At 31.8% G+C, this 15,588-nt stretch overlaps 1 protein-coding gene across 25 annotated transcripts in view; it reads left to right on the top strand.

Moving 5' to 3' along the window:
* LOC127707479 (polycystin family receptor for egg jelly-like) overlaps window positions 1–4,355 on the top strand; it is a 97,784-nt gene extending 93,429 nt beyond the window's left edge. For 24 of the 25 annotated variants that reach the window (XM_052212025.1, XM_052212044.1, XM_052212042.1 and 21 more), the window contains one exon: window positions 1,461–4,355. In XM_052212025.1, coding sequence (XP_052067985.1) covers window positions 1,461–1,464 — 4 coding nt within the window. In that variant the 3' untranslated portion in view covers window positions 1,465–4,355. The remainder of the gene's footprint in view (window positions 1–1,460) is intronic. The other variant, XR_007984937.1, reaches the window with a different exon arrangement.
* The last annotated feature ends 11,233 nt before the right edge of the window (window positions 4,356–15,588 follow it).

Here is a 15,588-nt window from a genome sequence, read left to right as displayed (position 1 = left end):
CACCATATTTAAACGATCGAGTTCCTTATTTGTTCCGAAAAAGCAAATAATTCTCTTTCATTCCGTCACACGAGTCACCGTTCGGTCAGAGTGATAAAAGGATGTTTAGAGGGAAAATATTCAATGAAGTCGGATAAACAATTAGTTGAAAGATTCATTGATTAAATTATTAAAAGGTTAAATTCCTATCGATATATACCATTTGAAAACAGACGCACGCCAATATTTCTTTTTTTTTTATCACGTCATAAACAAAGCGAGAAATTTTTTATTGTATTACAATATGTATTTGTGTCACGAGATGTGAGTGTAGAACTGCAAAGTTCTTGAGTATGAACAACATTCCATGAAATATCACGTAACCAGAACGAGTGCGGTCCAATTACCATCTTTGACATTTTATAAACGATAGAATTATTACTTTTATCGTGTTTCCGACTAACAAAGAACAAGTCTTTTTGAAATAAAAGATGTTTCTAACAATTCAAAAAATATCCAACAAAATAAGTTCAAAAGCTTGGCAATATCACAGAAACTCCAAAAATAACGTTTCTTACTATTAATGACCTGGGAATTACAAATATTTTAAATGCTGCAAATGAAAATGCTATAATTGCTTACGTCTATATCCTGATTGGCAATCATATCATATCTTCTTATTTGGATATTTCCCTCGTTTTTCTTCATCGGTAAATGAACAAAAACTTAAAACTATGCAAATTTCAAAAGTATTTTCTACAAAGAAAATGAAATCAACGAGCTGTATCATTATCTGTTTGTGTCAATTAGATGCTGATTTAGTTTTGGGTTATATTGAAGCACCTTTCTTTGAAGCGACAAAAATAGAAAGGTAGCTTACACTCATTTATCGATACGTTGTGTAATAATTGATGACACTCAATTGAAAGAAAAGTTGATTTATTTTACGACATGATAAAAATTGATATGGATAAAATACTTTACCATAATAGAGAATACACACAGGTTAAGTAATAACATGTATTAGAAATGTATTCGAATATGCCTGATACGAAGGGGAAGGAAATTTATCTTTCTTTCTACGAAGGATCGATTGACACAGTCTTTATTTAACATTAGTGTATTATCAAGATTATGAGATGTCAAGATTTTAAGAATAGTGTTAAATATTAATGTAAAGGTAGCGTATACTTTAGCGTACCATAACGTAAGTCAAATATCTAAATTTTTATAAAACGTATCACAAATCAATGTAAAGATAATGTATAACATTACCTACGTCGATATTAAGATTTAAATAAAAAATTATTGTCAATTTCAAATGTAGAGATAGCGTATAACATTGCGTGAAATATCTAGAATTATAGACTATAATACTGTTATTTGTAAATGTAAAACCTACTGTCAATTGTCAATTTGAGATTCAAGTTAGAAGGAGAAATAAAGATGAATATTTAGACTTTCCTATTATTTTATTGCAGATAAACAAAATATCAGCTGCTCTGTCGTCATTTCAATGTGCATGCATGTTAAGATTTACAGAAGAATGATACGTGTATTAACAACTTAGCGTGCTAAAATGACAGTCGAATGTAATGTACAAGGATCTCTCAACGGACAAGTTGTTTTAATATCTCATCAAAAGATTCCACCAATGCAGTTACTGCAGCTGTAACAGAACACATATTATCACTATTTACTTTCCCTTACATTGTAGTTATTTGGCTTTTTTCCCTTATCATTATTAACATGTTGACCTCTAAGACTTGTTCTCTTTTCTGTCACCTGAAATTCCCCATGTCAGTTTGTTTTCAAGATTTTGCAGTATAGTGAATACATTTTTTTGCTGTACTTTGGGGTCTGTTAAAGGGTACTTTGATGGGCCAAAAATAAAGGTGGGTCTAATTATAATATCCTATGTGAATTTTTTGTTTAATAATTATGTTAATGCTGACAACAATATAATGATAAATAAGGCTAAATTTCCATAAGTCAATATATACAACCTTTAAAGACATTTTCAAATGGGTTCCAGAAGAAAAATTGTTGTATCTTTTAGACTCAAAAGGAAATAAAGTCGATTATGTGGGGATCAAAAGGGTTGAAATCATTTATTGGGGTCATTTAATCCCACAAGAGGTTCATGACTTTTGTGTTCCACATTGTTACTTATCTACAATAGTCCTTAATGTCGTCGGTTTTTAATATATATCTAGTGATGATCGTTTATTAATCTTTTCTGTTTTATTGTAAAGCTGTTGCTACCGCTATTTTTGCTATTACATTACAAGTTTGCTACATTAGAAACCAGAGATATTCCCATATTTGTTACTGCTAAGCAATCTATAGTGTCATTATCTTAAACTAAATATAAATACCTAAGCATTTATTACAAAATATGATATTTTTAGCTCACCTGGCCCGAAGGGCCAAGTGAGCTTTTCTCATCACTTGGCGTCCGACGTCCGTCGTCCGTCGTCCCTCGTCGTCGTTAACTTTTACAAAAATTTTCTCCTCTGAAACTACTGGGCCAAATTTAACCAAACTTGACCACAATCATCATTAGGGTATCTAGTTTTAAAAAATGTGTCCGGTGACCCCGCCTGCCAACCAACATGGCCGACATGGCTAAAAATAGAACATAGGGGTAAATGCAGTTTTTGGCTTATATCTCTGAAGCTAAAGCATTCAACAGGTAAAGATCTATCTACCCTGAAATTTTCAGACGAATCAGACAACCCGTTGTTGGGTTGCTGCCCCTGAATTGGTAATTTTAAGGAAATTTTGCAGTTTTTGGTTTTTATCTTGAATATTATTATAGATAGAGATAAACTGTCAACATCAATAATGTTCAACAAAGTAAGATCTACAAATAAGTTAATATGACCATAATGGTCAGTTGACCCCTTAAGGAGTTATTGCCCTTTATAGTCAATTTTTTATCAATTTTTCGTAAATTTTTGTAATCTTTTACAAATCTTATCCTCTGAAACTACTGAGACAAATGTAACCAAACTTAGTCACACTCGTTATTAGGGTATCTAGTTTAAAAAATGTGTCCGATGACCCCGCTTGCCAACCAACATGGCCGACACGGCTAAAAATAGAACAAAGGGGTAAATGCAGTTTTTGGTTTATATCTCTGAAACTAAAGCATTAAGAGCAAATTTGATTCTGTAAAAATGTTCATCAGGTTAAGATCTATCTGTCCTGAAATTTTCAGACAAATCAGGCAACCCGTTGTTGGGTTGCTGCCCCTGAATTGGTTATTTTAAGGAAATTTTGCAGTTTTTGGTTCTTATCTTGAATATTATTATAGATAGAGATAAACTGTAAACAGCAATAATGTTCAGCAAAGTAAAATCTACAAATAAGTTAACATGACAAAAATGGTCAGTTGATCCCATAAGGAGTTATTGGCCTTTAAAGTAAATTTTTAACAATTTTTCGTAAATTTTTGTAATCTTTTACAAAAATCTTCTCCTCTGAAACAACTGAGACAAATTTAACCAAACTTGGTCACACTCGTTATGAGGGTATCTAGTTTTAAAAAATGTGTCCGACGACCGCGCTTGCCAACCAACATGGCCGACATGGCTAAAAATAGAATATAGGGGTCAAATGCAGTTTTTGGCTTATATCTCTGAAACAAAAGCATTTAGAGCAAATTTGACATCAATAAAAATGTTCATCAGGTTAAGATCTATCTGTCCTGAAATTTTCAGACGAATCAGACAACCCGTTGTTGGGTTGCTGCCCCTGAATTGGTAATTTTAAGGAAATTTTGCAGTTTTTGGTTCTTATCTTGAATATTATTATAGATAGAGATAAACTGTAAACAGCAATAATGTTCAGCAAAGTAAGATCTACAAATAAGTCAACATGACCAAAATGGTCAATTGATCCCAAAAGGAGTTATTGCCCTTTAAAGTCAATTTTTAACAGTTTTTCTTAATTTTTTGTAACCTTTTACAAAAGTTTTTTCCTCTGAAACAACTGAGACAAATCTAACCAAACTTGGCCACAATCATCATTAGGGTATCTAGTTTAAAAAATGTGTCCGATGACCCTGCTTGCTAACCAACATGGCAGATACGGCAAAAAATAGAACATAGGTGTAAAATGCAGTTTTTGGCTTATATCTCTGAAACTAAAGCAAAAGTTTAACGGTTGCATTGATTTATGCATCAATGGTAAATAAAAATATCAGGTGAGCGACACAGACTCCTTGGAGCGTCTAGTTCTCCGTTGTGGTTATCTTTAGTGTTTGGGTTTTTTTTTGCTTCAAATAGTACAATTTTTCCTTTATTGATATTTGCTTTACTAGTATTTGATAATTTTTCCGAAATAAAACATAAAAATGTTATAGACAATCATCATTTTTTTTTATTTGAGAAATATAATGTGAACTTTAAATTCTGAACAAAAACTGTTGTGTTTGTATCTCAGATATAAACTATTATAAAGATTGAGGAGATACAAAGGAGCCATATGTCGAAGAAAACCGGCAACATCATGACCTAAAACAAACAACGAAAATACAAATAAAAATTCACAAATTACTACATAGAAAACAAAAAATCAAGCAACAAGTATTCCACTAAGTACTGAGTGTGATGTTTTGGATTTGTAATCTGTTCCTGCTCCACTTGTGGCACCTGCTGTATTGATCATTGCAAGAAAATGTCAGTCATAAAGATTCGGGAGTCTAAGGCGAGATCGATGCAATATGTCATCACAAGATGCCATTATAAAACAGAAGACAAAAAGGTGAATTGTAGGACTTTAAAAAAGGAGAAAGTTCTAGGACTAAGAAAACTGAATGAATTCAGCAGTTTATTCAGTTTTAATTAAAAAGGTTTGCATATCGTGATGTAATTGAGGGTCACAGCATAGAAAATCATCTGTAATTCATTCATATTTCTTGACAGTATACATTATAATGTGTGTTTATTTGAAATAGTTCTCAAACACTTTTTTGAGGGGACTAAAAACGGGCCTAAATGTAATTAATTTAATAGTTTCATTCAGTTTCTGTCAGTCATGATTAATTTTTTTCATTAACATGAAACGGTTTATTCTCGGTTCTCCAACATTTGATTACTTCAACACGTCATCACATAATAATTCTGTGACGGAATAAGAAAAGGTTAATTATTAAAAGAGTTTAATTGGACTTTATATTACACAGATTCCTGACCTAAATCATATTTGCGTTAGATGGCGTAACAGGTCTTTGATGAAGCGTCGTTTTACGGGCCATTCGTGCATCTAGGTAACATTTGAAAGAATAGTCGTAGTTTTTCATTAGTATAAAAGTAGCTCTCAGACTGTTGTAGTAATTTCTGGTTTTGATATATCCATTAACTGAAACTCGAGGCTTTCACCAATTTCCTATTTTTGATTATATATTTTTAAATTTCCTATTACTGTTCCTAATGATGGTAAATCCAGAAAAGCACTTCGGACTCACCAAATTGATAAAGTGTTACTTTTACATACTATTATCACTTGGTCGATGCCTCTGCTTGTAAATTGTTAGTCCATGAGGGTGTCATAGGCCTAAGAAGTCAATGGTTTGTCTTACACATAAAATACAACATACATTTTTTTTTAATACCGTCGATAAAAATTGCAATTATTAAGAAATGAAGTTCTAATTCCCTCAGGAAAAGTAAACAAATGAGACAATTATTTATCGGAAATAAAAGAAATTGAATGCAATCAACTATAATAGGTCAACGATCGGCATTACAAAATAGGCTTGACCCATACCGTATATATTGTGACAAAGGTCAAACAACACAATATAAGTTAGAATTGTAAAAATCAGTTTAAAACGTCTGGAATCATCAGATCGACCTAAAGCATAGAAAAAAAAAATTAACAAAAAAGATAGGTTTGGCTAACCGTTTTGGTATTCCTTTTAGTCTTTTGAAATTTGTATATATATATCATGGTCTTTCAAATGTTTTGATCTGAGTGCTCCTAATAAAGGTGAATCCAGACGCGCAAAATTTATAAGGTTTTATTTTTGATTATTTGACGTAATAGCTAAAATGTAGATGAAGACCACAGGGCGAATTAACTGTATTGCATGTAGCAATAGTTTTAATAGACCTGCAATACAAAATATTATCTGCATAATCATTATCAAAATCATCGATTGTGAGTACTGAAAATCTAAAAAGTTAGAAAGGTTCTTAAATTCTTGCCATATTCGTTTCAATATCATGAATGCTATAAGAGAAATTAGGAAAACACAAGGTTTTTTTTCTCAGGAATCGATCTATTTGTACTTTCATCATCAAAGTAACCATACTTGTTACGTAACGTTATATATTATGTATGTTAAAAAGACAGTCTTCTTGTGGGACACTAGTAAATGTATTGTTTCGCATTAGATGAGGCTTATGACCTACTTACGATATTGACTGTCCATTTGATTTAACAGTCCTATAGTAATAAAAGTTAAGACATGCTTGAAACAGACTTGATATGACAGTTGTTTTTCATTCGTTTGATGTGTATGAGCTTTTGATTTTGCCATTTTATAAGGGACTTTCCGATTTGAATTTTCCTTGGAGTTCGGTATTTTTGTTATTTTACTTTTTGGTACATAATTTTAACAATGTATTTGCCTTAACATGTCCTCTAAAGGAATTTAACATTCAATTTTGCTGAGATTTTAGTTATTTTAATTGTTTTATTCAATAATTATCATCTGTTTTGAGTATGTTTAAACAAATTTTAAATGAACACAAATAAATGTATTTGAATTTGGGAAAATTTTAAATGTTAGAATTTACGCCACTTAATAAAATATGCGACTGTTGTATTTTTTCACTGTAAAAGGAAAGTACATCATTAAAAATTCACAATTGGTATTAGATTTCGAACGAAGTTAAACTTTATGCTTTCAATAAAAATGTAAATGAAATTTGAAAATTTAATTCCATCGAAATGTCAATCAACGAGTTATAAATTAACATTTTTGATAGACATCAAAGGTGATGTTCGCTGTGTCTCTAGAGGCATGGTAAAAAAATATGAATATCAAATATGAGGGTAATATATCAATGAGACAGCAAACTAACGACACAAACAATCAAAAGATACATATATGTTCGTTGTGACACTAAAGGCAAGGTGATGAATGTATGTATAAAGAGAGATGTGGGTATTGTATTAGTGATACAGCAAACCAACGACAAAAGCAACCAAAGGACACATAGATGTTTGTTGTAACTCTAAAGGGAGGGTAATACATATATAAATAACAAGAGATGTGGGTAATATATCAACGAGACAGCAAACTAACGACACAAACAACAAAAAGACACATAGATGTACGTTGTGACTCTAAAGGCGGCAAGGAAATAAATATATCAATAACAAGAGATGTGGGTAATGTATCGGTGAGACAGCAAACCAACGACATAATCAACCAAATCACACATAGAGGTCAACGCACAGTGTCCAAAGGTAGACAAGTGCCAATACAATATGCCAAGCTTTGCAGCACTCAGTTTAAAAAGCTGTAAATAATCTGTATAGAAACTAATTTTATCACCTAATAACCCCACTGAACATAGTCTCTAAATGAAAAGAATTGTTCTCTTTAATTACGCTATAGTAAATAAAATAAGTACAAAGAAAACAATATTAAACAAAATCCCATTAAAGATCGAAGTAATTAAAAACAAGCTAAAAAATCAACTTGTTCATATGAACTCAAATCTTCATACACTGAAATAACGGTTGGTATGCTTCACAGTAGATATTGTACAGCAAAGGTTTATACAGTATAAGAAGATATAATTGTGTGCCAGACCTATAACAAACACAGAGAGTCCTAAACTTCATGTGCATTCTTTTTCGAATCGTCCAGCATAATTCACATCTATGTAATGTGTCCCTGAAATTTTCCTTGTAAAGTGTTCCTGACGTGACAGGTATGTTCGACGCTTAAAGTGTTAGAGTCTGCTCTATCGCAGACAGCTCATACCTTCATCGTAGCCTTGTAAGTAAGTAAGAACTCAACATTCCAGTCCTTTTGACTGAACAAAACCTTTCATGAGGCTCCTACCTTAACATAATGATCATAATCCATACGTCAACCTATACATGTACCCCACCCCCTCACACTCCCCTACACCTCAAGTATATACATCCCACACAGTAAGTTGCAGAATCATTATTTGCTATTTGTTATGGAAACTGAAAATTATTCAATTCCCGAATGTGACCTACTGAATTTGACTTATGACCGGGTTTGTACTTACATTAGCAACACAACGGGTGTCGCATGTGGAGCAGGATCTGTTTACCCTTCCGGAGCACCTGAGATCACCTCCGGTTTTTGGTGGGGTTCGTTTTTTAACTTTTGGTTTTCAATGCACTTCCTACTATTTTGATCCGATCGCCACTGATGAGTCTTGTGTACACAAGACGCTCCTCTGGCTTACTAACTAATAAGCCTGGTATCTTTGATGAGCAATTTTCATGTAAATCTCCACAGATATATATATTTTATCGTTATCCTTTCTACTTTATTGACTTATCGTCAGATTTGTTTTAATAAAAGAGCTAATTCCACTGGTACATAGCCATTACTGGAACATGTACATATAGGAATTTCCGCGGTGACGTCATCATATCACATGATTTTTCGACTGGTTTGACAATATAGCGTGAATGTTATGTTAAGAGAGGTCAGGACCAAAACAAGACAAACAAGGAGCGCAATTCAGATGACATATACAAAAGCGTACTTTGGAGAGACATGTACTAAATACTAAAAAAAATGGCTTGTTTTTAAGGGTAAAAGGTTAGGTATTATCAAAAGATGAAGCATGCGAGATAGATGTCGAAGAGACAACAAGCTTACCATACAAATAATCAAAATATACATCAAGATGAATAATAGGATATGTGCTGAATGTAAGTCAATGAGGCGGAAACTGAAAACACAAAGAATCAAAAAGCGTATAAAAACCCACATGCAATTTTCAGCATGTTGCAAGTTTCAAAGAAGTTGTGATAAAAAGAAACATTGTTTTAAAACCAATTGCGAAGGTATTCTATTTTGCTTTAGAAGATGTTCTTCACATTCTTTCCAAACAACAGGGAAAATATCAATTTATTGATTTATTGTGCTAGAAATTAAAGAAACAACAGACACGGCTTCCTCCGCCTCATTTTTAGACTTATATCTCGAATTTGACATACACAGTCATCTCAGTACCAGAATCTATGACAAACGAGACGATTTTAATTTTAAAATTATAAATTTCCCCCACCTTAGTAGCAATATACCAACTTCACCTGCATATGGGATATACATTTCCCAACTTATTCGATATTCAAGAGCTTGCAGCTCTTACTCAGACTTTGTAAAACGTCACCAGTGTCTGAGCAGAAAGTTGATGAACCAGGGGTATGTCAAAGAACGTCTCGTCCTTTTTCTAAAAAAGTTCATCGGAAGGTACCAAGACCTTGTTGATAAATATTCCGTATCAACTTCACAAACAATACATGATGGTCTTGAAGTATAGATTCTGCATACTGACGTTGTTTATCATCTTAACAACGTGTAATATTGTTCTTTCATTTGTCTTTGTTCTATTATTAATATTACTTTTACTGTTTGGTTTGTTTTCTGTGATATCCATTTGACGTGGCTAGGTACTTATACATCCCGTCAATGTGTTTGTATTATCTTTAATTTTTACTGGTGTGTTTTGTATATGCGACTTTTTGTGTTTCTGTGGTTCTTATAACGTGACTCTGTACTTTAAAAGATCCCGTCATTATGTTATTGTTCTATTATATGTCATTATGTTATTGTTCTATTATAAATTTGAAAATACTTTGAACGACAAACGACAAATTTATTTTACTCGCGTAGTGGTATTTACCATATGTGGATTCTTAAGGGTTCTGAAGAACTTCTGGACAATTATAAATCTCGGTCTATTTCTGAAATTAATTCTAACATAACTTTTGATTTTTTAACCCTGTATACCAACATTCCCCATGTGAAATTATAAAATTGTTTTGAATAGACATTGAATGACAAACTTTTTTCTTATGTGACGTTTACATTTTCTGACGTCAGACACGCGAAGCAATGAATGTGGGTCTTAATTTGATAGATGCTTTTGTGCTTTTTTTGTAAATAATTGTTTGTTTTGATATTGTAACACAGTGATGACTGCTGTACCCATATTTTGACTATTTTATTTATAATGTCTGTTTTGTTCACGCATCGTTGTAAATATAACGAAATTTGATAAGACTGTCGTACAAGTGAGAGGTTTAGCGCTATAAAACCAGGTTCAATCCACCATTTTCTACATTTGAAAATGCCTGTACCAAGTCAGGAATATGACAGTTGTTGTCCATTCGTTTGATGTGTTTTGTCATTTGATTTTGCCATGTGATTAGGGACTTTCCGATTGAATTTTCCTCGGAGTTCAGTATTTTTGTGATTTTACTTTTTGCTTGTGTAACGTCCATTGACAATTATTTTAAGAAGTGTATAGGTTTATCTCATTGTTGAATGCCATACGGTTGCCTATAAATGTTTACATCCACTTCATTTGAACTATTGTGGGTAATTGTCTCATTTGCATTCAAACCACATCTCCTTATTTTTATATCAATTGACGGAGAAAACCTTGTGGAAAGTGGATGAAATGAATGTGTCTGAAATATTCGTTGTGACACGATTAAAGCAGGTATCAGTGCGACAACAACGTCTAAGATCGAATATAATGCGTTTGTTTAAGCTCCATCTATTTTTTTGGTTTTCTTATGAAAAGCGGTCAATAGCGGAAATGAGTAGTGCAATAACTAAAAAAAAACGTCCTGTCAATGCACCGTTCTATATATGACAGAACATAACTCACTCAAATATCAAGGAAAAAATTTACCACTCATGTTACAAATTGATATATAATATAGAAAACGACAAATGTAACAACATACTTTATTTTGAACTCTATAAAAGAATGAATTGGATAGAAAAATATATTTTAGTATGCAACGAATACAAATAATCTACTATAGATCATAGGACGGACAACAGTATAATCTAAGATGATATCAACATCTTAAATAATACAAGAACGATTCTAAAATAGAATATAAGAACACTCTACAATATAGAATAATAACAAATATGAAACAGGAAGTGACATCATATATAAATAGGATGGTAAAATTTGTTTCCCTTAAATAAGAATTAAATGAAGATTATCTACATTATTCGGAATACTTATGTTTTTTTTTTTTTCCTTTTTTGAAGAAAAAAATACAACACAAAATAAAATGAATATCAATGAACAAAGATTGTTTGAAGTGCTGAATTTCAAAAACACTTATGTAAAAGAAAATCACAACAGATAAAATTAACATGTTTGTCATAAATGATTAAATAATGTATTAATATACTGTAGATTGACAATCAGCGGAGCAGCAGTAACAAGTTAGGAAATAAATACGTTTCCTTAATTATGTAACAAGAGTCAGCAAAAATAACGATAATAACAGCTTTTTAAGGTTCATGTGGACCCTTCGTCTAAAATGGCTGCATTTTCACCTCAAAATTTACTCTGAGTACAGACAAACCTGTGCATCTGGAAAAGTTTTAAGGCATAGCATGCCCTAGATAAATAAAATTCAAATATATTTTATGTTTTAGAAAATTAAAAACTTAACCGGATTTTGCAGTGCACTTTTTTTCATTCCACCAGAAGGTGCCAAAATTAAACAAAGTTGGGAAAGAGGTTTGAGAACTTCCCCACAGGTAATAATTGAAGTGAACTGTTTTGATTGACATGGACAATAGATACCTGACAATAATTGGTGATTTAAACTGTGTACCTGAGTGGACCATATCAAGTGAAACCCAACTGTTTGTTAATTTTATCATCTTCTGCAGGGACGAAAAAAAGTGCACTGCTAAATCCAGTTAAGTTTTAAATTTTCTAAAACATACAATGCATTAGAAGTTTATTTATCTAGGGCATGCTATACCTTAAAACTTTTCCAGATGCGCAGGTTTGTCTGTCCTCAGAGTAAATTTTGAGGTGAAAATGCAGCCATTTTAGCCAAAGGGTCCACATGAACCTTAAAAACTTAACATTAATTAACGATTAACACTAGTTGCATACAAAAGATACAAGACAATATGGACGATTTTAAATAAAGCCAATATACACCAGCAAGCATTTTCTCTACCAAAATATCACAGTTTCTGCTTCATCAGTATCTACGCAAAAAATGTATTTAAGACTTAAAATGTAGCTCATAGTTAATCACTTAAACAGAGTCAATAGTTCTTCCACGTGACATCTCCACATAAATAATTCAAATATGATTTTTTTTCTACAAATAAATTCGTTAATACTTCATAAAGTTAAAGTTTTTGATGTTTGAATAAGGCTTGGTGAAATGCTTACGACAGTTTCTTTTCCTTCAATCATATTCCTTATCACTAACTTATGAAAGTATTTTCAGTTAACTTATTTGGAATATATCTTGAGTAAAAACGGATTATAATTACTGAAAAGATTACTATTTTTACAGGGATATTATTAGTTACATAGTGTGCTAGCGACCTAATATGGTATATATGGGGTCAGTAAATTCAATATGAGGTGAGAGCGAAGCTCGAATCCCAAATGGAATTTACTGACCCCATATATACCGTTTTACGTCACTAGCACACTATGTAACGAATTTATCTTACCGACTATCTTAACGTTTGAAATTAGATTAGTGACCTATCAAAATGAGCAAGTCTTCAATACCGTTAGCATTAAGAAACTACTTCCATTGATCCTACAAAAACAGATGCCAACAATAACAACTTGTTAGGTTTAAATGTGTTTTATGAATTTATTTCAATTTTCAACATCAATTTCTTCGTCTGTTGAAACCTTTAAGATTTTTTCTCAGTACCGTTTTGTTTTTATAAATGGACGTAACACCACTACTAACCGTGTATGAAATAAGCCCCGCCTCCCTACTAACCTAATATGAAATATACACGGTCTCCACGTGGACGCTTTTAATCAATCATATTCCTAGAAATGTATAGGAGGTAAGATAATAGAAGATTTGTGAACGAAATATTATTCCCATAATAGACTATCTACATATGTAATATATGTATTAAGGACTTTAACTCGGTCAATACTTTATATATGGACCTGTTATATTAGTTTGACACTTGGACTTCGTCCTGGGTCAATACAATCTGAACAGGTCCATATATAACCTATTGTCTTCGTTAAAGATCCACAATTGCTAATTATTGTTTGTAAAAAGCAGTCCAAATTTATATAATTAATTTACAAAATCATGTTGAAAGCTATATGCAACAGTGTTTAAAAATTCATTACATGATATGAAACTGGCATATTACAAAGTCAATAATAAAGATTATTTTCAGAGACAGTAGGCTTTTTCAGTACCCAGTTCCTACATTTATCAGTTATCAACACGAAGAAAAAGCTAATAGAAAATAACGATTAAAACGAAATATCTCACACAAATTTTATTTGTGCTGTCGTCAGTTAAAACTATGAATAAATGGCGACGTGGGGTGTACGCCTGCGAAACAGTGACCCAACGACAATTACACATTTTGAGATCTACATGCAGTCTTTAACAATAGATATCTCACTTATACAATTTATTAATGTTAACAACAAAATCGATCAAAATTATATATTTCCCTTTTTATTTTTATTTTTAAATTCAAATATAATATTTAAGTTAAGTTAAGTCTTTCAGTTGTTTTTTAATAAACAACTTGCATACATGTAATTATGTTTATAGAATTTTAATGTGTTGTGTTTTATATATACATAATGTGTAAATGTCTAGACTCAATTTTTTAACAATTGTGTTTTCAATATTAAAACTACACAAGCTATTACAATGTAGAATAAAACAAAGAGAAATGTTCAGCAGCTACGAGAAAACAAAAACAGAATGCATAAAAGCATATATCCTGGGAATCTTTCTTCAGTAACATTATTTAACAAATGATTTTTACTATATTTTGGAACCGCATCTCCTAAAATTTGTCTAGTAAAATAAGAAAGATCGTTGTAAAATTACATTCAAGGCTGTCATTTAAAACATATTGTTTATGGTTTTTACATGTAACCTCCGTTTGTAAAGTTCAACATGCACATTGAAACCACGGCATACCATCAAATATATACATTACCTACAAAACAAAAAAGTATAAAGATTATCAATATCTCAGTAAGTGCAGAGTGACCAATACGTTTGTTTTTCCTTATTTGAATCGCTATCGACCATTGAGAGACTAGAATGTCGGGTAGATTTATTCGAAATTTTATATTGACAATTTTATTTTCAAAACGATGCTCAACTAACAAACACAAAAAGAGAAAGATAACCATGGATATCAATATTACACCACACCAAAGACTGTCGTATTATGGTTTACCGTTGGCACCCCCTTCGTAAATTAAATCAACTTTTTTTTTAATCAATGTCGAACGTTAACATAATGTTTTGTTGCATCGTAAATGACAAACAGATACCTTTCGTATCTTCTATTTTTTCGTTAAACAATACGTTGCTTTAAAAAAGATAAATCTCTACTCAAAAATATTTAATAAACTCATTCGCCAAAAAATCCTTTCATTTTCCCAAAGAAAAATCTTACTTTTTGTTATTAAACATACTTTTTGTCAGCAACCAGTTTTGCTCTTTTTTCAAAGTCAATAATAGCAGGTGGTAAAGGTTTACCATCATCAGAATATTGATCAAAAGCATCATTTATTCCTTTTCGTAGGTCGTAGAGGAAACCAAGAGGTTTGTTCTGTAAAGCTGTAAAAAAATTATTGAAAACATTTAAACAATTTGGTTTACGCTCGCATTTTTAATTTTCTAGATATACTGAAGAAATATTATAAAATACTTTAGAATTCACTCTATTAACAATTTTAAAATAATGATTAAATGGTCAGTTCATATTTTGCTATGAATAAAAAAAACAAATATCTTTCAACAAATAAAAGGAACTTTTCAAAGCCCTTAAGGGGTATCGGTGGCCAAGTGATCTAAGTAACTTGTGTACTGTATCACTAGCCGTCGTGAGTTCAATTCCAATCTTAATTATCTAGGAATGTAAGTTTTCCTGTTGAAGATCAGTGGTTCTCTCAGTCTCAGTGCACCTTGGCTACTTCCAATAAAACAGGCCGATAATCAAAGGGCTTATGATCATTTGGTTCAATTTCGAGAATACCTCCTGGGAAGATTTCACAGAACAAGATTCGTGTGCACTAACATTTGAAATAACTGTTTATATATGTATGTGACATTATTTTATTATCTGAAACAAAAGACGTAAACAAATTTTGGAAAATTAACTTACGTTGCTGATTGGATTTTTTCGAAGGTTCTGACTTCCTTACGAATAGATTCTTAAATTTATTCATCAAATATTCAACCAATTCTTCCTCTCTGCTTCTCTTTGTCATGGCATGCACGGCATTAATACTCTCACCAAGGATGGCCAAAAACATTGTTAGCAACGTGTATACTAGCAACAGGATG

The sequence above is a fragment of the Mytilus californianus genome, unplaced genomic scaffold, assembly GCF_021869535.1.
Source record: "Mytilus californianus isolate M0D057914Y unplaced genomic scaffold, xbMytCali1.0.p SCAF_7, whole genome shotgun sequence".
Lineage (NCBI taxonomy): Eukaryota > Metazoa > Mollusca > Bivalvia > Mytilida > Mytilidae > Mytilus > Mytilus californianus.
The sequence above is the reverse complement of the archived record's forward strand: the minus strand, read 5'-3'. Positions and strand labels throughout refer to the sequence as shown.